At 41.1% G+C, this 27,032-nt stretch overlaps 1 protein-coding gene across 1 annotated transcript in view; it reads left to right on the top strand.

Annotated features, from left to right (window-relative positions):
* ARHGEF26 (Rho guanine nucleotide exchange factor 26) overlaps positions 1-27,032 on the top strand; it is a 154,269-nt gene that overhangs the window by 59,366 nt on the left and 67,871 nt on the right. Inside the window, exon 7 of the mRNA XM_079923069.1 lies at positions 25,846-25,998. Within this exon, the coding sequence (XP_079779195.1) occupies positions 25,846-25,998 (153 nt within the window). The remainder of the gene's footprint in view (positions 1-25,845; positions 25,999-27,032) is intronic.

Here is a 27,032-nt window from a genome sequence, read left to right as displayed (position 1 = left end):
ACATATAACATTCGTTTCAGATATAAAATGTAATGATTTGATATTCGTATATACTATTGCAAAATGATCATCACAGTAAGTCTAGTTAAGATCCTTCACCATGCACAGTAATAACATTTTTTTCTTGTGATGAAAATGTGTAAGAGCTATACTCTTAGCAGCTATCAAAAATACAATAAAGTATTGTTAACTATAGTCCCCAAGCTGTACTTTATTAACAGATGTTTTAGTTCAAATGTAATTCTGTCTCGTTTCTATTTGTGGAAATCACACACTAGTCATTTGTTGTTAATTAGTTTATATTTGCAAGTAACTTCATTAGATGGGCAATTGGGATGTATGGAGTGGAGCTTAAAAAACTAACATTTTTGCAACATAATTGGTCATTTAACGACAATACGAAGATTTTCTTTTGAAGAATAATGGAGCCTGGGTTATGTCTGGGTTCAAAATACTAAACGTACTTCTAGTTTGAGTGCATAATTCTTTGATTTCCTTGCCCTGAATTATTTATAAATCTGGGAGATATGGATGCCTTCAGTTAATCTAGCTTAAGGGAAAGTCATCTTATTTATGCTTCAGGTTTACTAAGCACTCCTTTTTCATCATGTCCTTACGTAACATTTGGTTTTGTTAAAATTTCTCATGATTACTGTCTTATTTATAAAAATTCAGGTAACTTATTTGAAATGAGACAGAAAGTGTAAAACCTGTGAATCATGTTAGCTTGGCTAAGAGATAGCTCACCTGCTGTTAATTTATTTCTCATAGTAAACACTGTGGTACAGCTGAGCTCGGTTTACTCTTTTATTTTGTCTTGTGACTAACAAACTATTTCCATGGAATTTTGGGATGGAGAGGGAGCTTAGAGGCCATCTATCCCATACTGGGACTTACAGACAGTAGCCAGGCCTCACAGCTAATTAGAATCAGAGCTAAGGCTAGAACCTAGGACTTCTGACCCTTGGTTCATTGGATATTTCATTGTGGTTTTAATAAGTTACATATTTACATGGCTTAAAAGTACAACCATATCAAATGATATATACCTGTATTTGTTTTTTTTAAGATTTATTATTTATTTATTTATTTATTTATTTATTTATGGCTGTGTCGGGTCTTAGCTGGGGCACGCGGGATCTTCGTTGAGGCGTGTGGGATCTTGGGTTGCAGTGTGCGGGCTCTTCATTGTGGTGCTCGGGCTTCTCTCTAGTTATGGCGCACAGGCTCCAGGGGGCATGGGCTCTGTAGTTTGCGGCACGCAGGCTCTCTAGTTGAGGTGCCCGGGCTCAGTTGCCCCGTGGCATGTGGGATCTTAGTTCCCCAACCAGGGGTCGAACACGTGTCCCCTGCATTGGAATGTGGATTCTTTACCACTGGACCACCAGGGAAGTCCCTATACTTGTATTTGGAGACACCTGCTTGCCCCCCTCTCCCCGTCGACCCTGTTACCTTTCACCTCCTATTAATGTATTAGATGTCTTGTTTCTGCTTCCAGAATTTCTTTATGCAAATTCAGGCAAATATAATACAAATTAGTTCTTATTGTCCCCCATTTCTTAAAAAGTAGCATACTGACGATATACACTATTCTGTGTCTTTTTTTCTCTCATTGAAGTTTAAATGAAAGCTTTTGAGAAGAGTCTGCGCCTACAGATACCACTTCATTTGCTACAGTTAGATCAGGACCAGGTTGCTCTATTTAGCCTGACTCCATAGCGTATGACGAATACGGGAACTTAGCTCTGGAAAGACTATGTAGTGAAAAACGATGAGAAATGGAAAATAAAACTTAAGATCGAAAGTTACTGAAATTGCTCTCATTTGACCCAGGGAAGAGACGATTTGGGGCATTACTAGTTTATAGGTGAAAAAAAGAAGGCTCAGAGGGAGGTAAAATAAGTTACCCATAGTCACCCAACCAGTGGGTGTCTGACTGGGGACTTGTACTCAGATTTTCCTGCCAGAAGTGAAATCTCTATGCTCCTTCTGCATCACGAGCTTGATACCTTTATGAGTGAGTGACATGTATAGTTGATACTCATTATTTGGGGTTTCCATATTTGCTAATTTGCCTCTCACTAAAATTTATCTGTAACCCCAAATCAGTACTTGCTGTGCTTTTGTAGTCATTCAGACACACGGTCTATTTAATGCCACATTTTTTGCATTTTTGTGGAGGTTATTTCTTGGTGATTTTGCTATTTAACATGGCCCCCAAGTATAGTGCTGAAGTGCTGTCTAGAGTGCCCAAGTGTAAGAAGGCTGCGATGTGTTTTATGGAGAAAATGCGTGTATTAGATAAGCATTGTTCAGGCATGAGTTATAGTGCTGTTGGCATGAGTTCAATGCTTAGGAGTCAATAACAATATTAAATAAAATATCTTCAAGCAGAAACACATATAAAACAAGTTTTCGTATTGATTAATTGATGAAAATGCTGTGACCAGAGGCTTATAGGAACCTAACTCTGTATTTCCACGCAGGAGTAATGGTTCGGTGTTTGCTAGTTCAGTGATCAGAGTAACTTTATAGAATACAACTATCATGAATAATGAGAACAGGCAACACATTCAAAATGTAAGTGGCCAGCTCCTTGCTAGCTCTAGTTGGGTTTATTTCTGCTCTTTCTTTCCAGAGGTACAGCAGAAATAATTTCAGTTAGATGTGAGAGAAAAAAATATTCTCAGGAATGAAATAACTCAGGACTGTGAAAAACTACAATTAAGCTTTAATGGCTTATTCTAAAACACTGTAAAGATTGAGACTTCTAGAATGTTGCGAAGCATAGTGTTACTGACAGCATTAGCATTGTGACTAATGGTGTCATCAATCTGCCTGGGTTCCCATCCCTGCTCTACCTCTTGCCCTGTGTGACCTTGGGCAAACTTCCTAACATCTTTGTCTCTCAGTATGCATGTGTGCAAACTGGAGATGATGGCAATACCTGCTTCTTTGGGTTGTTGTGGAAATTAAATTAGTCAATACATGAAAAGCAGTTAGAATAGTTCCTAGTATATAGTAAGTGCTCTTTAAATTATTAGGATAATTGCACATCCTTGTTTGCCCGGGATAATTTCAGTTGTTGGGTATAATTATTAATTACTCCTTTCTCACTCAAGAGGTATCCCAGTTTGAAGGATAAACTGTGTGGTGATGCCAGTCAGCTGTGAGGATGATTCTTAATCAGTGGCTACTTCGGCAAATACAAGCTGGGATGATTAATTTCTTTTTCCTCTTCAAGAACGAAGTTGAAAACTGACTCCTCTTAGTTTTGGACAGCTGCTTGGAGAAAAAGAAAAGGAGAGGGAGGGACAGGTTGAGTGTTCAGATGTGGCACGAAGCTGCGTGACTCTTACTCATTTTGTTTCCTGCTCTGTGAAAGAGTGGTCCAGAGTCTGGTTCTGGTACTAGAGTAGAGAGGCCATGTCTTTCCCACTGGTCAGCTTTTTCTCCAGGAGCCAGGAAAGACTTGTAGGAAACACTACTGATCAGGGGATCTAAGAGATCAAGGTCTTGTTAAGAAAGTTCTCATGAAGTTTGTCTTAAATTTTAACCTCATGAGAAGAGCCAGGGTGCCTATGAGCTCCATTTGATGTCAGCAGGTAATACTGGTGAACTTATGTCATCACTACTGAAGGATGCCTAGGACCCTTCTTTCTTCTGGAGATCTTTTAGGAAAAGCATTACCTTTCTAGCTGAGTTGCTGTAAATACATTGTGATAGAGAGGAACAGAAATGGAGTGATGAGTTTTTAGGTGTCCTTCTTCCCTTTGTTCATTCACTGTTGAGCTGTATTTTTTTAAAATATACTTTACTTTTTAGAACAGTTTTGGGTTAGAGCAAGATTGAATAGAAAGTGCAGAGATTTCTCATATACCCCCCAACTTCCCACAAGCATAGCCTCCTTCATTATTAACATCCCCACCAGAGTGGCCCATTTGTTACAACTTTTGAACCTCCATTGACATCATTATCACCCAAAGTCCTAGCTTACGTTGGGTTCACTTTTGGTGGTGTACAGTCTGTGGGTTTTGTCAAATGTGTAATGACTTGTATCTACCATTACAGTAACATGCAGAATGGTTTTCACTGCCCTAAAAATCCTCTGTAGCCTGGCTGTTCATCCTTCCCTCTCCCCAGGCCTCTAGCAACCACTGATCTTTTTACTGTCAACATAGTTTTGCCTTTAACAGAGTGTTGAGTTCTGAAGTGGTTCTTTGTCCCACATGCCCTGTACCTTTGGAGATGGCCGTGAGCCGTCAGAGGCACTGTTGTATAGGCAGTTCGATAGGTTACTGGAGAAAGAATGGAGATGGAGGAGAGAGCACCAAGCACCAAGCCCTGGGACCTTCCAACTCTAAGAGATTGGGAAGATGGGGGAGAAGCTGGCAAAGGAGACTGAGATGGAACAGCCAGTGGGGGCAGAAGGAAACCCAGGAGAATGGTGTGCTCTAGAAGCCAAGTGGCATCTTGGTTTTGTTTTTTTTCCCTTTCTATCTTTATAAAGGAAAAAAATCAACATCTTAAGAATGACATTAACCTCTTGTGGAATCCTTTCGAGGATCCATATTTTGTACTATGTCTGTGAGATGCAAAGTTCTGCACAGGAAGCAGTAGATGAAGTTGCACTTCACCGAGTAATCAAGGATGTACCTTCAGAACCCCCATGTCTCGCTGTGACTTTTGTGCCTAAGGGAGGATTATCAGAGTAATTGGCATCACTTCCAAATGGAGAAAAGAAGGAGAGGGAGCTGTACTCTACGTGGCAGTAATGCTGCTGTTGAAGGTTCACTGTGGCAGCGGACATGGATGTTTCTTCCTGGCTTTCACTTGTTTTCTGAATGCAGGAAGTACAGGTTGTATTTAAAAACAGGTTGGCTTAAGATTCACACATAGCACAGATACATTCTAAGGGGGAGCATTTCCACACCCATTTCTTTTTACAAAATGAACCATCCAAGGGTTTTCCTGGTTATTTGTAGTGATTTGATTTGCAAAAAATATTAGCTTTATAAAAACATCTACTGCATAAATAAGGTGCCTGCTTTTATAACTTCACATTGTTGTGTAAGGGATGGGCTGTGCTTTACTGTTGTTGACTTTGAAGTAGAATGCTTATAAGAATCATAATTTTGCCCTTGTTTATACCAATTTTCAAAATGCAGTAGCCAACATCAACATTTGAGAAAAACTTAAGGCTTTATAACACATTTTACTTATCATCAGAATATGGTGTGTTCAGCCAGGTGCTATTCATATCTAAATACGCCATTGCAAGAGAATTTATTAGTAAGGTTTCCATGGATTCTTTTCCCCTCTTCCCCCCAGCCTGTCTAAAAATTCATTATGGACTTTTGCCAGAATGCTATAAATAATTGGACTTAATTTCCCATCTAGTTTCTTCTGGCTCAGATTACAAATATCAACTGAAAAGACTTTTCTACTGATTTCGACTCACAGAGATTGCATTAAGATTATGAAGTGATGGCTGGGTGTAATTTTTCTTCCTTTATTCCTTCTGTAATTGAACTGTGAAAGTTCCCAATTAATTATAGTTCTTACAGAGGTATCAGTTATTGCAATTTGCAAACTCCAAAGCCTTTATAATGAAAGACAAACATGTTACCACTATACATTTGTTAAAATTTGATACAAATTGCAGCAATTAATTCTTCCTCACAGTTTAAATAACATTTTGCAGGCTGATAAAAGCTTATATTCTTTATATTTATATTAATATGTCTCAGGGGTAGGGATTGATTCGTGCATAAAAGTATTTCTGATGAACAATATGTTGCTCTTCTTAGGAATTAAATGAAAACCAGAGGTTACGTAGGTTTTTGTTTTTTCCACATATGTGGAGTCTGGGCTTGCAAGATCCTGATACATGGAAGCAAAAGTTTAATGAGTCCTTAATCACTTAGGTTGCTTCTAAATAATGCATACTTTTAAGGGGGGCGGAAAAGTGATTTCAGAAACCTTTTGACTTGGATGGAAATGAGCATCTTCTCAGGTATCCCTTGGATGCTTTGTCATTTGATGATGATAATAATGACAATGTCTGTCACCATTTATCTAGCCCCATGTGCCAGGTACTGTGCTAAGTCCTTTCTAGACTTTGTGTTATTTAATCCTTGCCATGATCTATGCAGGAGATAAATCTTTTTAGTGGATGAGAAGCACAGAGGTTGAGTAAATGGCACCCAAGTAATCAGTACTCAGATACTAGGGAATGAGCCAGACTGAGAGCCCAATCTGACTCTGGAGCCCTCTGTAGAGGGGGACATATTCAAATCCCTGTGTTGGCAGCCAGGTCACGGAGCTGAGTAAAGCAGGATGGGTGTGAGATGGTCCTGAGTGATGGAGGTCACTGTACACGGGGGTGTGAGTGCGGTCGCAGCCACTGTGGCTGCTGTGGGGATGTGAGCTCAGTGTTGAGATCTGATATTTCAGGAGAAGTGGGAAATTTGGGTGTGTGGGTACAAGTCTCTTGATTTTTAAGTGTTGGGAGATAATTCAGATTTTTTTTTAAATTAATTTTATTTATTTATTTTTGGCTGCATTGGGTCTTCGTTGCTGCACGCGGGCTTTCTCTAGTTGCGGAGAGTGGGGGCTACTCTTCTTTGCGGTGCGCGGGCTTCTCATTGCGGTGGCCTCTCTTGTTGTGGAGCACGGGCTCTAGGCGCGCGGGCTTCAGTAGTTGTGACATGAAATTTTTTAAAACATACATATGTAGGGCGGTTTCAACCCGTCAGCCACCCATCTGAGACCTCTGGTAGTCACTTTGTTGGTTTGATCATTTGTTCTGAATTAGCCTGATAAAATCAGTGGGCCTCATGCCTGTGCACAAGATCACACTCTTGAAGTCCCTCAGAGCCCCTCTCTATCAACTTAGCAGTATTGGAGGGGGAGGAAAGGGGAATATATATTAATGTATTGAGTATTAGGGCGAATGCTTTCACCAGGATTTAGGGAAATTAAGCATAGGGACTTTCAAATATACCTTTGTCTATAATATTATGTAATTTGAGGCATTAAGAAAATACAGTTGTATAAGTTTCAATAACACATGCTTATTTCTTTTTATTTTTTCCCTCTGTTAAAATTAGATGGGTACTCAGTTAAATAATACTCCTTTGTCAAATTTTTGACGTTAGAGCAACTAAAGGATCGGGTCAATTTGCCTTTTTTACAGTATTAACATGGGAGTAAAAACAGTGCCCCCTTTTTTAAAAAAAGAACAGGGAAACTTATATACATATACACACTTTTTTTTTTCCTGGTTAAAAAAATTAAGAAACTTGAGTTGGCTTCTAGGTATTAGTCTGGCAAGGAGGTAAGGCAACTACTGAAAACTGAGAAATGCTTAAAATTAGGAAATAGCTCGATAAGAGAAACATACCTTGTATAAGCACAGCAAAGAAAGATGATGATGGAGACTATTGTTATGCTGAGTCTCTGGAGGTCCTGGATGTAGTGGAAGTGCTCTCGGCATGCAGATCGGCATTTTACCAGTGAAGGGTCTCCTACTTGTAATGCTTCAAGCGTTTATTTTTTAAAAAATTGAATTTACCACCCTGTGTCATAGAGTAGAGGGTGAAGTCCAGGTTTTGAAAGTCTAAGAAACAGTGACGGCATCCCTTTCATCTTGTTTTAATGGCCTCTGTGAAAGGTCATGGTTAGATTTTTGACCTCTGTCCCCACACCTGCAGCTGCACTTCAATCAAACTGTTCAAGTCTGACTTGGCCTGCGGCCTGCGCTTAGAGCTGAGAATGTGAAAGCTGCTTATCATAGGCCATTTAGGCTATTGGAGAAAGAGAGCAGTCATGGTGGTGACCCTTTTTACCTAGAATGCCCTATGTTCATCAACTTTCCAAGGAAATGAAATCCTTCCCTCTTCTTTTTCTCTTGTTTATCTTCAAGCCAACCTTAAAAAAACAAAAAAGTATAAGGAATTAATATACGGACACCTGAAGATTTATAAAAGAAAAGCAAACCTTAATAAAATTGTATTTTTCAAAGGTCTTGAATTCTTTTAAAATTCCTAGAGATAAATTCTGCATACTTTTTTATAAAGCTGACTGCCTCCGATTTATTTAGTGTATCACTGATTCATAATAATAATAAAACCCACAAATGATCTTTTGTTTCAGAAACGCCTTCTCATGGAGTAATTTGCTGTCACTGAATTATGATTTTTCAGTTTGGCCCCCCAAAAGAAAGTACTTATGCTGTATGTTTTGTTTCAGAAAGGAGCCAATGGGGATTTATTTTACATAGCTAAAAGCTAAGGACAGCCCTTGGAAAAGGTACTACTGTTTAATAGAAAGGTGTATAAAACCACTTGGAAACTGTAAAGCACTATCCAATGTCTAGTTAAGCTGTCAGGTGTAATAACAGATAACAATTCTGTAGGTGAAATTTATGCTGGCCTTGTTAACACAGGTGCTCGGGCATTTTCAATTTCTAGAGAAAACTAGAGAAGCTGCTGACAACTTGAGCAGTCACTGCCTCAGCAGGACTTGGATCCTGCAGTCCAGCTCTCCAGTAGCATGTCCCTTCCCTCCTACAGGTGAAGCCGCTCACATTCCTTTTAAACTAGAGACCATCACCTTGTGAAGCGATCACAGTTCAGCTCTCCCTTGAGTAAACCACAAGTAGGCAGTTTCTTTCGTCTTTCTCAAGTTCCTGCAGCTAGCTGGTAGCCTGCCCTGCTTCTGTGGCAGAAAGTAAGTGAGGACGGTTGGGAGCTACTCTTTGGTGAAGTGACCAAAAGCAAGTGTATATATATGTATCTTGGTGAAAGTCTAGATTAGCTTTTTTTTTTTTTTTTTTTGCGGTACACGGGCCTCTCACTGTTGTGGCCTCTCCCGTTGCGGAGCACAGGCTCCGGACGCGCAGGCTCAGTGGCCATGGCTCACGGGCCCAGCCGCTCCGCGGCATGTGGGATCTTCCCGGACCGGGGCACGAACCCGTGTCCCCTGCATCGGCAGGCGGACTCTCAACCACTGCGCCACCAGGGAAGCCCTAGATTAGCTTTTGATAGTCGTTTCCACGACTGTGAAGATATCAATTAAGAAAAACAAGAGGGAAAACTAGAGAATGACAAACTCCTGGCAAACTGTAAGTGGTCACCTCTCTACAATCCAGCCACTGTGTATGCTGGTGAATGACAGTTGTGGTGATCTAGTGTCAGCATTCTTAACAAGCAATAAAAGAAGGTTCTGCAATGACATTGTCCTTCTGCAGGATGTAGGTGGGTGCAGGCAGTAGACTGGCTTTCTAAAGTGGCTCAGAGAGCTGGTTAGGACGGAACCAAGAGGAGGAGTGCATCGTGGGCTTTTCTTAGAGGCAATTATGTGGTTAGAAGCCAGCAGTTAAGAGATTTGGTTTGGACAGCTGGGTCTCATTGATGGTTCCGAGGAAGTGGGTGAGGGAACCAGAGTTTTTAGAAGCGGTTTTGGTAAGTTCTTTAAAAGTGGATTGAAACAAGGAAAAAAAAAAAGAGATGGAGAATATGATGGAGAGGAAAATACCATTGCAAAAGATGTGTGTTTGGGGACCAGGGTTTTGGTAGAGAAATAAGAGAAGGAAGGGGTACGGGTGTAAAACAGAACACAAACATTGGTGAAATGTGAGTGCTCATGGTTTATAGGTTACTGACTGGCCCCAGGCAATGTAGATTTAAGAAGTACACATGCTGTAGAAATTTCTTTAAGGGAATAGATAATGTATTTTGCAATCCTAAGTTCACCATTATTAAAGAAAGTTAAAGCCTGCCAGCATCTTGATTGTGGTCAAATGCAAGGTAAGAGTTTTGGGTCATTTTGACTCTTCTGGACTCAGTTGCGTCATTGATGCTCTTTGAAAGCCTTATGGGAGGATGTAAAAAAAAACCTCTCTTAGCTTTCTATAAATGAACCCATTACTCACCCTTACGAGGGAGTCTATGGTGAGGAGGCAGAAGGCTGACAGTTGTCACTTGGATTGAAGGCGTGAGCAGCGGGGCAGGGCTGCTTTGGTGTGGACACGCTGTCTGCCGTTCCCTGGTGTGACTGGGAGATTCTGGCTGGACTCCTCCCCGCCGCTGCCCCACTAACCCTACAAAGATGCTTCACATTCCCACATCTCTCAGCCCTTTGGATCCACTGAGTGGTTTCACATTGCATTCCTGGGGCCCTGGAATTCTCTGAAGGCACTTTAGGGTCAGCCAAGATGGGTGTTGGTCCAAACAACTGGACTCTGGGCCTCCTGACCTGGCCTGAACCAGAACAGCTCTCGTTTATTTAAACCTTGGGACTTTTTGTAAGAATCACTTGAAAAGAGATGAAACACACACAGAATCTGCTCTCTGGGAAAGTAGGAAAAGAGAGGAGAGCTCTATACATGAACAGAATGCATGGATATCAACTTGTTCCCCTTCTGTCCATTTTCCAGCTGCTGTGCTTTTTATTAAAGGAGCTTTATTGAGAGAATGATTCACATGCCATACAAATAACCCATTTAAGTTGTATAATTTGGTGGGTTTTAGTCTATTCATAGATTGAACAGACATCACCACAATCAACTTTACGTTTTCATCACCTCAGAAAGAGACGCTGCACCCATTAGTGCTCACTCCCCATTTCCCCACAGACTTCTCCAGCTCTAGGCAACCACCAGTCCACTTTCTGTTTCTATGGGTTTAGCTGCTCTGGATATGGCATATTAATGGAGTCATATAATATGCGATCTTTTTTTTTTTTTGCTATACGCGGGCTTCTCACTGCTGTGGCCTCTGGTTGCGGAGCACAGGCTCCGGACGCGCAGGCTCAGCGGCCATGGCTCACGGGCCCAGCCACTCTGCGGCATGTGGGATCTTCCCGGACCGGGGCACGAACCCGTGTCCCCTGCATCGGCAGGCGGACTCTCAACCACTGAGCCACCAGAGAAGCCCTAATATGCGATCTTTTATGACTAGCTTTTTTCACCCAGCATAAAATTTTTAAGGTTCATCCATGTTGTAACACGCGCAAGTCTTTCTTTTTTATTGCTGAGTAATGTTGCATTGTATGGATATACCACATGTTAGGTATCCATTCATTAGTTGATGGACATTGGGCTATTTCTCCTTTCTGCTGTTATATTTTATGCTGCTACGAACATTTGTATACAGGTTTTTGTCTTTTTTTTTTTTTTGCTATACGCGGGCCTCTCACTGCTGTGGCCTCTCTCGTTGCGGAGCACAGGCTCCGGACGCACAGGCTCAGCGGCCATGGCTCACGGGCCCAGCCACTCTGCGGCATGTGGGATCTTCCCGGACCGGGGCACGAACCTGTGTCCCCTGCATCGGCAGGCGGACTCTCAACCACTGTGCCACCAGGGAAGCCCTGTATACAGGTTTTTGTGTGAACATACTTTTTCATTTCTCTTGGGTATACACCTAGGAGTGGGATTGCTGGGTCATATGATAACTCTGTGTTTAACATTTTGAGGAACTGCCAGCCTCCTCTTCTCTTAAGTGGATCACGTATGTAGACTTGTGGTTGGCCTCCTTTGCCTTCTTCTTTGCACTCAGTTCAGCCTGATTCAGCCCTACATCCTGTTCTTCACCCTGCTACCTCTAGGTTACTTTCCTAAAATGGAAGAAACTTCTGTGGTTCTCTATTACTTAAGGAAGGAATTGAAACTACCTGAACATGGCAGTCCGAGTTCCTCCCAATCTAGGTCCTGGCTACATTTATAATTCATCCTCCAGTAATTTCTCAGTTTTCATTTCACGACATTTTATTTCCTTGCCTTCATTTCAACAAAAACATAAATTAAGTTGTAACAAAGATTTTCACGTATTTGATTTTTCTTTTGATTTCAGTGATCTGAAGATGCGCTGTCCTGTGTGGCAGCCACTAGCCTTATGTGGTTATTGAGCACTTGAAATGTGGTTTGTCCAAATTGAGATGGGCTATAAGTGTAAAATATACACTGACTCCAAGACTTAATATGAAAAAAATGTAAAATATCTCATTAATAATTTTTATATTGATCATATTTTGAAAAGATAATGTTTTTACTGTATTGGTAAATAAATTATTAGAATTAACTTCACCTGGTTTCTGTTTTTGTTTTTAACTTTTTTAATGTTACTACTAGAAAATTTTAAATTACTTATATGGCTCACATATGTGATTCATATTTCTATCTGGTAGTGCTAATCTAAACAATTATAAGGTAAAATGTCATTATATTTAAAGTATACACAATTTTAATATATTAATATTATCATTAAAATGTGTATTAAACGGAAACGCAAATTTTTGAATTATTTATCATAGTTTCCAGTAAAAATTGTTTTTTTCTAAAACATTTACAGTTATCTATTTAAGTTAAAAAGCAAGTTGTGGGCTTTCCTGGTGGCGCAGTGGTTGAGAATCTGCCTGCCAATGCAGGAGACATGGGTTCGAGCCCTGGTCCGGGAAGATCCCACATGCCACGGAGCAGCTAATCCTGTGCGCCACAACTACTGAGCCTGCGCTCTAGAGCCCGCAAGCCACAGCTACTGAAGCCTGCACACCTAGAGCCCGTGCTCCGCAACAAGAGCAGCCACCGCAATGAGAAGCCCGAGCACAGCAGCGAAGACCCAACACAGCCAGAAATAAATTAATTAATTAATTAAAAAAAAAGCAAGCTGTAACTAATAATGGATTTCAGACTTTGAGATTTTTGAGGAAGTAATGTTTATGGGATGAAATGGGCAAAAGTCATATTGCACAGGGTTGGAGTGAATCAGACCTCTTTGTAAGGAAGTGACCTTCATGATAATGAAAGGAAGGAGAAATGACTGTGGTAGGATGTAAAATAGATGAGATGGACATTGAACCCTATAATTGGACTTCTTTTTTTCCAGATGTACACCTTTAGATTCTTTTCTGTTATAGGTTATGGCAAGATATTGAACATAGTTTCCTGTGCTGTACAGTAAATCCTTGTTTGTTTTCTATATAGTGGTATGTATCTGTTAATCCCATACTCCTACTTTATCTCTCCCCCTCTCCTTTCCCCTTTGGTAAATGTAAGTTTGTTTTCTAAACAATCTAAAAAAATAACACAAATCAACTTATTTACAAATCACAAACAGACTCACAGGCATAGAAAACAAACTTATGGTTAGAAGACTTTTTTTTTAATTTAATAAGATATAATTAAATTCTCAAATAATTAGAAATTCAGCTTTATTTAAACTATTCTGATTCAAAGCCAGTGGTTCTTAAACTTCTTTGTGTCGTGGACCCCTTTGAAAGTCTACCATGAACAAGTCCATCACCACATTCCCTGGGCATAACCTGCTAGTTCCTATCTTTCTTTCTTTCTTTTTTTTTTAACATCTTTATTGGAGTATAATTGCTTTACAATGGTGTGTTAGTTTCTGCTGTGTAACAAAGCGCATCAGCTATATGTATACGTATGTCCCCATATCCCTTCCCTCTTGCGTCTCCCTCCCCCCCCTTCTTCCTTTGTATGTACCACTCCTGCCCCCACCCCCCTCTTCTCCTTCCTGCTGGTCACCTAATGTGAAAATCTCTTGCCTTTTTAGAGTGTCTTTTGGAGGACTTAAAAGAGAAAGTGTTTTGTTCTGTTTTTCATCAGTGGTGTTAATAGCTATTTGTGCCAGCTTCCAGCAGGGCCCCAAGGGAGCTGAACAAGGAGGGGTTCACCTCCCTAGGAACTAGATTATAAGTGCTACGAAGGCAGGGATTTTTGTTGTAACTGCCTAGGGCTGTGTGTTCTGTGTGCCTAGAATAGAGCCTGGTACATAGTAGGTGTTACATAAGTAGTCACTGAATGAATGAGTAGGGGAGAGAGCTGGGTCTGGAACCTCCAGCTTTCTAGACTTGATGAAGCTCTAAAGTTGGGCCCATAAGAATCAGGACGCCTTAATGCAGACAGTGGATGTTGGATACTGGAGAGGGAACAGGAGGTTAGAAGAGGGAGAGGCTTAAAACAGATTAAGGGGATGTATTAGTTGCCTATTGTTGCTGTCACAAACTACTCCAGACTAAGTGATTTAAAACAATACAGATTTTTTTCTCTTATAATTCTGAAGGTCAGCAGTCTGAAGTCAGTTTCACTGGGCTAACGTCAAGGTGTCATTGGGGCTGGTTCCTCCTGGAGGCTCTAGGGGAAGATTTGTTACTGAGCCTTTTCTAGCTTCCAGACGTCACCTGCATCCCTTGGCTTTTGACCATTTCTTGCATCTCCAAGGCCAACTGCATCATGCCTTCTTTCCTCTCTGATTTCTGCTTCCCATCCTTAAATCTTCTCTCTGATTCTGACCTTCCTGCCTCTGACCCTTGTGATTACATTGAACCCCCCTGGATAATCCAGGATGCCTTCCCAATCTCAAGATCCTTCATCACATCTGCAGGGTCCCTTTGACCACGGAAGGTAGCATATTCACAGGACGTGGACATTTTTGGAGGCCGTTACTTAGCCTACCAAAGGAGACTCTAAAAATAAACATGGTGCCCTTTGTGTTTTTGCCAAGTGTGTCTGGGCCTTGCCTGGCTTAAAGCCTCTTAATTGACAGGACTTCTTCCTCACAATGACTAGGAGGCCAAGGCTAAGAACAGTGGTTATATATGTTCCACCACTTCTCGACAGCATATTGTCAGTTTGCTTTGGTCTGTTGCTTTCCCACTCACCAAGGAGGTACCAACACATAGACCCTATAAAGGACTGAGCTAATCCTCCTCTAATTTTGTCATTGGTAAGTGCCTATTACAGTTCTTAAGAAGTTGATGAGGAAGTGCATACGTGACTTTGAACGATTCGGTGTATGGAGGGATGGTATTACACCTGTCCACCCAGACTTAACTGATGGAGATATAGGAGCTAGACTTGCTGTCCTTGAACAGAGTGGACTGCAAAAGCAAGAAAGCCAACTGACCTTAAGAACCTGCTGTATAAAAAAATAAATAAATAAAATTAAATTTTAAAAAGAAGAAAAAAGGAATCCAACTGGCTTTATTTAAAAGACATGTGGATTGTATAAATTCACACAGGAGGGAAAGGCATTCTTTTGTACCTTAAGTAATAATTAATGTTGATGAGCATGTACCAGGTGCCAGACCATGTTCTAACTACTTAACATTTTAAAATTCATTTAGTCATCGTGAGAACCACATGAAGTCATACCATTATTGTTCCCACTTTATAAATGAGGAAATAGGGCATGGAAACGTTAAGTAGCCTAAGGGTACATGGCTAGCAGAAGAGGGGGTCGGGATTTGAACCCAAGCCATCTGGCTCCAGAACCTGCACTCTTAACCAATATCCTGTATACATCTTCCAGCAGTGTGATGTAATGGTGCACGATAGCCTTGCTGTAGTAGGTACAGTGCAAAATGGACTTTAGCTGGAAGTGTATTTACTTACAGGTATTATTGTCTAATGGACTTTACTCGTGAGATAAGAGGTCACATATAGCTAATGTTGGAGGAAAGCATAAAGGTTGAGAGAAAGAAAGTGGAAAGCCTGGTCTTTGATATTGACGAGGTGATTTGGAGGTTTAATAATTGCATGTTCTCCCTTTTCATGCCTTCATGCCCCCTTACCATTGGCCTGTAGGATCTGTTCCCCCTTCCCGGCATGTTTCCGGCTTCCCCGTGTTGCCAGTGGTCTTTCTTGAGCTGATTGCTGCGTGCGGCAGGACTGATGGCTGACCCAGTCTTCTCTGCTCGGTTCCTTTCGTTTTCATAAATGAAGAAACAAATTTATTGTTATCCCAAATCCACTTAAGACCAGGATAAGAACTTGTTTACCCCATAGATCCTATTCTTTGGCTACTTTGCCAACCTGTGCTAATAACCATCTAAAAAGAAAGTATTTTAAAAATCCTTGATGAAAGGTGAAGGAGAGGGTTGTGTGAAGAGGGGCAGACTGGAGCCAGCTGCTGATAAACTGGAGCAGGTTTGAAACATGTCAGCGAAGACATGGAATTCTCCCCCCCCACCCCCCCCCACCCCCCCCCCCCCCCCCGCCATGCAGACAAGCATCCTTTGTCTTAGGAGGTTATGGCTTAGGAAACCAACCTCTAGAGCTTTTCAAAATTCTGTGTCCTGATTCCTTTTTCTTCTTGATGAAGCTGATGGGAGCAGTAGGAAGCATTTCCTCCTTTTAGGAAGAAAACTTTTGGGGGCATATTTAATAAAGAAAAACCAAGATGCAAAGATTTGGGGCTTATTTTAAATGTTACTCTTCCTTGTGGATTGAATTCTGACTTGAAATACCAAGGGTGCCACCCAAAAAGGATCTGGAAATAGTGCCTGAAGGCAAACATGTTCTTCCCTGTGCTGATTTGATTCCAGAATGACCAGTTCATAATAGGAAAGGGGGCTTCAGCATGAGAAGATGTCATTGTTTTATTTGACTTTGTTCCAACGTTCTATAAATTCTTTCTCAGTGCTCTTTCCAAGCAGTAACCAAGAATCCACGTTTTCTGGGTGTGTTTGTTTGTAATCGATAATGTATCCTCCAACTGCATCCACCAAAGGCTCGTCTACTTGCAGTAAGTGACATGTGTGCAGTGCACTGTTTGAGTGGGAGACAGGAGACAAGGCAAGGATGACGGGAGTCAGCATTGCCAGCCAGCTCTCCTGCTAGAGCTACTACGAGTGAGGGTTAAACACAGCAACACCCTTCCAGGCAGCAAAGAGGAAAGGGTCACAGCATTGGTTATGTAACTGTCATCTAATAAAAGGAAACAGTTCCTCAGAAAGCCATAAATCTTTTCTAGGTCTGGAGTTTTCAAAGAATTTTGGCTAGGCAGTGGGTTAGCAAAAGTATTCTTGAGGTTACAGCCCTCTGTCTTGGATGCTGTGTCAGGAGCATAAACACCCACCTGCCGTACTTGCCAAGCAGTATGGGCCATTTGGCACGGCCTCACCCTAGCTCGCCCACCTTGTGAGGACCCTGATCATTTAACTCATGCCTGAAGTTATTAACTCATGCCTGGAAGGTCCATGTTTTATATTATCACTGTTCCTCTCCTTGGAAGACAGTACTTTAACAGTGGGGCAAGGAGGAATGATAGGTACCTGATATTGATTCAGTCAGCACGTTTATAGAGTCCTCATTCTTTTTAGGTCCTGGAAATCCAGTGATGAACCAGGCATACTCGGTCCCAGTCTTCACAGTCATATATAAAATCGGGAGTGGGGGTATGATTTTCTTTTAGGTGGAAATGTATAGTTGTGCTCAAATTTTTAAAAAACATAATTAAAAACTGCAGAACTGTCCGTAATAACTCAGAGCATCCCAGGCCCATGCATACACAAGCTTTCTTCTCTTCTCAGGACGTTTTGATAGGAGTGCTGGCACAGGCTTCCTGTCATTCATTCATTAGAGTGTTATCTTCATTTCTGGGAGAAATTGAAATGTGGAGGAGTGCATGAGTAGTGCTGAAACAAAAGAATCGGGTGTGCAGAAGGTTACCATGGGAACAAGACCCTTTCCCTCCAGCTTCTGTGAAGCAGATTCATATGATAAGTACTTTAAATTCTCATTTTTAAGCAAAAACTTGGTCTAATGATATTAAAATTTCAAGAACTTTAAACATACTGGTTTTCTATATTTGTGTGCTCCTGTTTCTGTTCTCTCTAGCACGGGTATGATCCCTGAGAGGAAGGACTAAGCAAATGGGAGCCTTAACCGATGCCAGGGAGTCTCCAGGACCCTTGGTTCTGTATTCTCTCCATGCCCCTCCCTTCCCCGGCCCCCAGCTCCACCTTTCTTCTTTGGGATTTGCTGGGTGCCCTGAACTGAAAGTGTCCGTGGGGAGCTGTATTTAAACCTAGCAGGCTCTGTGTTGTGTGGTATTAAGGGTAAGAAAACCCTTCGTTTATCTCTTCACCCCAGTCCTTTCCGTCATATGTCCAGGTTGATTTTAAAGGTTTTTTTTTTTTAATAGTGATCTTGGGGTCTTCTTATTTATTTTTTTATTTTATTTATTTTTGGCTGTGTTGGGTCTTTGTTTCTGTGCGAGGGCTTTCTCTAGTTGTGGCGAGCGGGGGCCACTCTTCATCGCGGTGCGCGGGCCTCTCACTGTCACGGCCTCGCTTGTTGCGGAGCACAGGCTCCAGACGCGCAGGCTCAGTAGTTGTAGCTCACGGGCCCAGTTGCTCCGCGGCATGTGGGATCCTCCCGGACCAGGGCTCGAACCCGTGTCCCCTGCATTAGCAGGCAGATTCTCAACCACTGTGCCACCAGGGAAGCCCGATTTTAAAGGTTTTGACAGGATGATGAGAATCTTTTAACAAAAACCATCCTAGAGATTTTAAGGATCAAACAGTAGCTCTCAGGATGGGAATGAGGGCTACCAGAACATTTTTGTTGAGAACATTTCTTCTCACATTCCCATTTTTAATTCAACCCTTATCCCTTTATTATCAACCCAGAGAGAAAATTTCAGAGAACACTAAAATGGAATGGGAGAAGATGTACAGTCTGCTGGGGAGGAAACCCTGTGAGACTTTACCAGATCAGGATGTAGGGATTCTCATTGAGAAGCAACAGCCCTGTATTTCTGTTGAGTTAACAGATTTCCTATCAGTGTGAGTCTGGTGAAGGATTCATAGATGAACTTCATCTTGTTCATCACTGATTTTGATTGATTGATGATGGCTGCCTGGAGTACAGCTTCTGCGTGTGGGCAAAGCACCATCGTCAGTGATGCCTGCCGTGGCTTAGTGGAGTTACTCTTGCCATGCGTTTGCTCTTCCTGACCTAATGTATTAAAAGAAATTGATGCTTTAGTGTCAACGTGACCACTAAAACAAACAAAACAAAGCAAAGCCAACCCCCAAAAAACAAACAAAAATCCAACAAACCCAAACAAATAAGCCCCAAATCTCACTTATCCACAGCAGAATAGAATTTCGTTTTGGTAGAGAACAGAATGTTCTGTTGTTGCTCTGTTAGGAAAGTATTTCCAGCAGCACATAGTTTGCTGCCACTTATCTGGAATATTTCTTTGTTTAGTGAAGATATTTTATTATATAATAGCCATTTAGACATGTGAAACCTGCCTGGTATGTTACATGTCTCCAGCATAAGTGAATATGACCCTCTCTGGTGGGATACTGCAGCCACGTAGACTGACAGCTCATTCAAGTGAGGAAGGTATCGGGGAATGATCTGAGTTTGCTTTAGGCAGATGGATATTAATGAAGGAAAAGTACCTTGAAAGGATGCCATTCCGAGAAAGGCACAGGACAGCGCTGATTATAACCAGAGCCCTGCTTTCTGTGCTTCTCCAGCTAGAGCGCTCAGTGCTGAGCTTCTTAGTGGCCTGGAATCCTCCCTACATCAGGTGAGGGAGGGGCCGGTCTGGTAGGGTTTTCAGTAAGTGCAGCTGGCATTGAAGAAGCGTGGGCTGAACTGGGTCTCATTTCAGTGACCCTACTGGACAGGATTGTAAAAGCTTGTGCTGGGAGTTCGTTGTCTTCACTGGTGACCTTCACTGTGCCTCGAATAGCTCTGGGAATTCCATTTGTGGTCAGTAAATATATACTGATTTGATTTACCAGTGAGTAGAGCAAGGTAGAGCCTGACTTCTTTGCAGAGGTTACATTCTTGGTAAAATAGCAACAGAACAAAATTCCTTGAACGGGTTCCATCTTCATAATTTTCTTTAATTTGTTTAGAACACAAATTCGATGTATTCACGCATCAAATATTTGGCTGTCTTTTGTATTCCAGGTGCTACGGTCAGGTCCCGAGCATAGAGTGTTGAACGAAACAGACATGACCTCTGTCCTCTAGCCCTTGCTAAGAGAGACAAAGGTAAACGAAATCATAACATAATTAATTATGATCATAGTAGGTACACCGAAGGAAAAGCACAGAGGTTTATTAGGACATAAAATAAGGGTGCCTAACCCAGCCCACAAGGGTCAGGGAAGGCTTCCTGGAAGAGGCGAACTTTAATCTGAGACTTGAAGGATGAGTGGGGCAAAGGGGAGGCAGCAGGGAACAGGGAGGGCTAAGATGGTGACTCCCAGAGGGTTTCACCTGGCACCCATGAAACAGTGTTTGTTCATGCTGTGTGGCTGGGGATCAGAACACATTGCTGGCCGCCACCCTCCTGGAGGCTGCACCTAGGGAGGCTGTCAGCTCTTCTGCTGTCTTGCATATCTTGCCGTAGGATAAATCTACTGTGAGAGTCTTTACTGTGTTGATGTGTGTAAATTATTTGCTGAGATAGTTAAACAGTTGGTCTTTTTGGAAAGTAATATATTTCTTCTTCAGTTCCAGCTGTTAGCCTTTTTTCTGGATGTCTAGTAGTAGTAACAGAGCAGTGGGCACCTGCAAGCAGAGGCTACAGTAGGTGTAGTAGTTCAAACACAGGCTCTGGACTCAGAAAGCCTCTGGCTCTGGGTTCAAACTGAGGCCCAGCTGTTTCAAGTTTTGACTTAAGTACTCTTAGCCTTGGTTTTCTTATGGGTTTATTGGCCGTCTCATAAAGTTGGCTTGAGGATTAAATTAGATGAGGCAGCGCATGAGAAGCCCTGGGCTTGGCGCAGTGACTGGCGGTCATGATTATCAATTGTTTGCTCCTTGACATCCGCGGAAGCATGTCATCCTGTGCTAGGCACATGGGAAGAAATTTTGTTGGCTGACTGATGAAACCAGATTTGTTGTCTGCATTAAATAAGTTTTAATCTCTTTTGTAGCTGGGCGGATTTACTGTACCGTCTTCAAGAGCTCTCAGGAATGCTCGTCCCTGACATGCCAATGACATGACCTGATGAATTTTAAGAAGACTGTTAGTAATGGTATGGGGACATTTAGCCTCAATTTGTAGGTCTTTTCGGCCTCCTACGGAAGGGAGAAAGTGATGCTCACAAAAGTATGTGTGCTGAGTGTATCAGAAGAGGCTATATCACTGTTGACTTTGTTTTTTCCCTGAAAATGGAGTGCCACATTTAAGACCATCACTTGATAAAGCAACCACAAAAAGCCTAAGGAGTATCCGGTCCCTGCAGCTCTAGGAAGTATTAGAGGAGAGGTTACAGGCCTTGAGCAGGCTCCTCAAACATGGCCCTATAGTTCTCATCTTGAAGTCCCCACCTCCTGGGAGGCTGCCCTTGTGTTTCTTGGTGGTCTGACCTTTCTCTGCATAGCCAAGGAGCTCACCCGGGCAGGCTGCAGTCATTTGCAGTGCTCATGTGAAGTATGGATGTGATTAGGTGGAGGGAGAAGAAGCAAGAAGCAAGCAGTTTAATTTTCCTTTGGACGTGTCAAATAGACAGCTGAAAATATGCATCTGTGAGAATTCAGAGCCACCGGATGCTGGTGATGGTGAGTCAACAGTCAAATAGGGCTAACCTGGGTTTCTGGTTAAGAGGCAGTGCTTCCAGGAAGCCTTTCCCGGTTCATCAGAGGTTTCTCAAAATCTAGACGTTAGCGATGATGACATTAGAATTTTGGTGGGAAAAGAAAAAGAAAGGTTGTGTAACATGATTGGTTGTAAAACATGATCATTTTGGTAATGCTACAAAGAGGAAATAATGAAGGTATTGTGCCAGAAAGAAAAATTCACTGGGCTGAAGTAGATTTCCGTTAAAAAGTTATCCTTCAAGTAAGCCAAATTGCTTCACAGACTCATTCAAGTTTCATCTAGGGAACCAGAATGCTTTTCTCTTTGCTTCATTTGGCTCTCCGGCTTTCTTGGTTATTGAAATAATACCTCATTCTTTAGTAATACTTTCTTGGCCTGTTTGTAGCTCAGCTCACTTAGTAAAATACGCAAATTTTCCAAAAATAACCGATATAATTTAACATAGAAAGCTTTGAATTATGTTTTAATTGTGCCAGTGTCTAAATAAAAGATGGGTGGCTTCGTTTATATTATGTTAAAATAAATAGCATAGATATTTCATTAGTATTTTGTTTTTAATCTTGTACTTTGGCAAACCTTCTAGAGTGATAAATGAATTTTCCTTTTCATTGGGAAAAGCCAAGTTACTGTTGTTTTTGGTCATGTAGTTGCATTCCTCAGACTGTAACAGTTAGCTGAAGACAAGAAATTGGAAGAGATCTTTGCCACTAAGATATTTATTTCCTAGATTTACATGATAATGACCTTATGAATGGTTTCTTATTTTTTCAATTTTCTTTGAACATTTTCTTAAACGACACTTGGAGCTAAAAGAAATTACAAATATTTTGCATTTATATGAAAACCAGCTAAAAACGAACTTGTCCTGATTACATAATACCTAGAATTCCTGTGGCTCTGAATTCTCACACATGCATATTTTCAGGGAAAGTTAAACTCTTTTCTTCTCGCTTCTCCCCCTTCCTCCTAAGTCCCTGTCTACCTGAATAGTTTCATGACCCACCTTGATGCCCAGCTAGAAACTTTGACTAGAAACCACAATGTCTTCCTTGACTTTTCCATCTAATGAGTTTCTCTATTCTATTAACTTTCCCACCAAATTATTACCCTAATGTGTCCTCCCTTTTTGATTTCCCACTGCCAAGGCTTTATTTTCACTTGCCCAGGTTAGCATCTCACTGGGCTGCTTATGGTCTGTCTCTCGCCACTTCTGTCTCAATTGTCTCTGTCTGATTGGATGGCTTCAGCATGTCCATCCAGCAGGTTCTCCTTATCCATAGCATAGATTAAGCCCAAGTTCCTCAGTAGACAGTGAAACCTTTATAGTCTAGCTCTGACCCGCTTGCTTTGCAGCCCTCGTTCTCTGCCCCTGTTCCTCCTGTGGTCGACACCTCGCCTCGCTGAACCTCACAGTTTTCCCAACGAGATTCACGCCTGCGCCCACGTTGTGTCCCTGCCTGCAGTGCTCTGCCCCCCTTCTCCCCATATTGCCATCCTCATCCCTGATGACTCCTCACACCTTTCCTCACCTCACGCCCTGCCCTGAGCTTTTCACTGTATGTTTCTGTTAATAAGTCCTATATCGCAATTAATTGGTTCCATGCCTCCCATGGGCCACTCAACTCTGAATGTCAGGAGGTAAAGGATCGTTTCTTACTCCACCTTCACGTAAGGAAATAATCTTTCCTTGCCATGTAACTCAGCTTATTCTGTATTGGTTCTTGGTTTTATACTATCATTTCTTGATATATACTATTAGTGGCAGAGTCAGAGAGCTTGAAAATCCACCTGTGGATATATATCCCAAAGATTTGAAAACAGTGACTCAAACAGATACTTGTATGGGAATGTTAACAGGAGCATTATTCACAATATCCAAAAGGTGGAGACAACCCAAGTGTTCATCAACAGATGAACAGATAAACAAATTATGGTATGTACCCACAATGGAATATTATTCAGTCGTAAAGAGGAAAAAGTTCTGGTATATCCCTTAACATGAATGAACCTAGGAAACATTATGCTAAGTGAAATAAGCCAGACAAAAAGTACAAATATTGTTATGATTCCAGAAATATCTAAAATAGGCAGATTCATAGAGATAGAAAGTAGATTAGAGGTTATCAGGGGCTGGGGAGAGGGGGAAATGGGGGATTATTGCTTAATGGGTACAGCATTTCTGATTGGTGTGAGGAAAGTATTTTGGAAATAGTGATGATGGTTGCACAGTATTGTGAATGTAATTAAAGCCATTGAAAATGGTTAAAATGTATATTTTACCAGAATGAAAAATATATAGTTCATATAATTTTTAAAAAGTTACTGCCACCAGCACCCTTATGCATATATGTTCCAACATGTAGTTAGTTATATACAAGCATTTTTTCTTCCTATATCATTTATGTTTATCATTCTTACCTTCTTAATATATCACAAATTTCTTGAAGTCAAGGACCAGTCTAGATAGAAAATATTCTTTAAGAAACATGGTTTTTGTTTGTATAGGGTTTGAAGTTGGATGTTTTTGAAATTCTGAAACTTTTTGGAGAGGGTTTGACATTTTATTTGAATCTTAATAAACTCAGAGTGACAAAGTGACATGAAGTCACTGAGTTTTGAAACGTAGATGTGTTTTTCTGACCTGCTGTCTAGGAACTGTGTGTATGAACCCTGATCCCATTGGGAGGAAACCAAATAGTCCAGCAAAGTGTACTTTCAGTTGCTCCTCTTGCTGTTTTTTTTTTTTTTTTGCGGTACGCGGGCCTCTCACTGTTGTGGCCCCTCCCGTTGCGGAGCACAGGCTCCAGACGCGCAGGCTCAGCGGCCATGGCTCACGGGCCCAGCCACTCCGCGGCATGTGGGATCCTCCCGGACCGGGGCACGAACCCGTGTCCCCTGCATCGGCAGGCGGACTCTCAACCACTGCGCCACCAGGGAAGCCCCTCCTGCTGTTTTAAACAAGGGGTTTGGATGATGAGGCCATGTAGTTGGGAACCATATTGATTATTTTCCCTAAGTCCCTTTTAAAGGCAATTAAAATGTAGATGTTTACCCAGAATATAAATAGATTTATTCTTCTAGGGAGTTAAAATGCATTTCTTTGTCTTTTAAGCTCCTATGGAGACTTTTAAAAATAGAATAGATAATGATGACAAGCTAATACAATTTACTTTAAAATGAGTTTAATGTACATGTACATTTATAAAAATAAGACCTCAATTTTTTTACTTGAGTGCCAGGATTTTCTTTGAAAAGAAGTGAGATATAAATGGGAGAAAATGTTAGCCTGTGTTTACTATTAATCATCTCATATAAATCTCTGGTGTCTCATTCACCGTGTGCCTTGAATTTTATATTATGGAGTCCACCCAGAAAACTGGTAAGGAGCAATGATGCGCTAAATGCTAAAGGGCTTAAGGAAAACTAACCTTCCCTTGTACTACTATTCCAGAAGTCAACATTAGACATTATTGTTGGTTTCACCTTCATCACACTTTTAAAGAAAATGCTCTAGTCCTGTGTGATAGTTATTTCTATCTAGCTTTTCCTGCCGCTCTGAACTTGCTCAGGAAGTGTGCTCTAGGGAAGATCCCAGTTTTTAGTGTGCATTCGCATCATCGGGCGATCTTGATAAAATGCAGGTTCAGACTGGGGGAGGTAGGTGGCGAGATTCTGCATTTCTGGTGAGCTGTCATTTTTGATGAGCTGTTAGATGATACCAATGTTGCTGGTCACTGGACCACATTTTCAGCAAGAATACTCTGTTTCAAATATCTGAGTTGATGTTCTGTTAAAATTGGATGCAATCTAAGGTTGCCAGAAAAAAATACAAGACATCCAAGATGTCCTATGCAGTATTTGCACATGGTTGTATTAAAAAATTATTCATTGTTTATCTGAAATTTAATTTTAACTGGACTAGACACAATACATGTGTGTGCAAGTACACACAGCACACACACTGGCAACTCTAAATCGCAATCTTCAGTCATATATGAAGTCATTTAAATGTCATATATTAGATTTAAATGATATGATTATTTTTATTTTGAGAGAAAGGACACAGAACTAGGTTTGTTTCACACCTATTTTTTAGGCACTAACTTAGGTGTTTTGCTCATATGCTTTTCAATACAGTAAAATATGTAAGCATGAACCCTGTCCCCCTCCTAGTATCTGTGGAATTCTTGAAAAATAGTGAAATCTGTACATTCTAAAATATACCTGAAAGCACAGAAATGCCCTGGATTATTAATGTTTTAAGCCAACCATACGAAGTAATAAGGTCTTTATATGATACATTTAAATTTAGACTCTTTTATAGTTTTTTTCTTGTATTTTCTGGTACCGTGTACTGTTGATATTTTCAAATCCTGTACGTATAATAGTATTACATGAGGATGATCTGTTGTCTATGAAAGCACACAGAAGAAAGTGTAAATGATTTTCTTTGTTTTTTTTCCAGATTCTTTACAGAGTTGGAAGCAAGACATCAGAATAATATTTTCATAGATGACATAAGTGACATTGTGGAAAAACACACAGCATCCACATTTGACCCATATGTGAAATACTGCACAAATGAAGTCTACCAACAGCGGACACTACAAAAATTGTTGTAAGCAATATTGAGTGTTACAGTTTTAATTATCTCATTTTAATTAGGTCACATAGATCGAAATTAATGGATCTCTTAAATTATATTTAGAAATGCCTCCTGATGGTCTATTTTCCAGAGAGAAATTTTTTTTCTTTTTATAAATTTTTATTTTTTGATGTTGGGGCTAGGAGTTTTTAATTAATTTATTTATCCATTTTTTCTGTGTTGGGTCTTCGTTTCTGTGCGAGGGCTTTCTCTAGTTGCGGCGAGCGGGGGCCACTCTTCATTGCGGTGCGCGGGCCTCTCACTATCGCGGCCTCTCTTGTTGCGGAGCACAGGCTCCAGGCACGCAGGCTCAGTAGTTGTGGTGCACGGGCCCAGTTGCTCGCGGCATGTGGGATCCTTCCAGACCAGGGCTCGAACCTGTGTCCCCTGCACTAGCAGGCAGACTCCCAACCACTGCACCACCAGGGAAGCCCCAGAGAGAAATGATTAAGAGGATTGCTTTTAGGGTGAGGGCATTTGATTAAAAAAAATCCAGTTTGTAGAGAATTTTGTCTCTAAAGCAATTATGAAATTGTAGCTTGTTGCTATTTTCCTTCTTTCTTTCTTTTTTTTTTTAATTGCTGCGAGACACGGAGTTGGTGATCAGTGATTATCATTCTAAATGGTGAGAAGATTGTTCTCTAAGCTGTTATTTGACCATTAAGTAGCCTGAGGCCAAGATAGAGTTTTTGAGTAGGTTGAACTAGGGCCTAGGAGCCAGAGCTTTCTCAAGTATCCTAATCTTCCTCCATTCAAATGACAACTCTATTCAGTTGTTTATAGGAATTGCTGATTTTCCCCCTCGGCGTAGTTAGGGGTTAAGGAGAGCAGGGGAAGGTCTGAAGGAAGGCAGTTTTTTAAAAAAGTTCTTAAAGGCTTTAACTATGAAACAAAAAAGAATTAAACTTTAAATTTCCCCCCATACTTTTTCCCTTTGTCTGTTTAGGTTACTGAGCATTTTGTGATATATATGCTATCTCTATCCTTAAAAGAGTCAGCAATGGTTC

This window comes from Stenella coeruleoalba, assembly GCF_951394435.1.
Source record: "Stenella coeruleoalba genome assembly, chromosome: 5".
Taxonomy (NCBI): Eukaryota; Metazoa; Chordata; class Mammalia; order Artiodactyla; family Delphinidae; genus Stenella; species Stenella coeruleoalba.
Note: the sequence above shows the minus strand (reverse complement) of the source record. Positions and strands in the feature narration are given on the sequence as shown.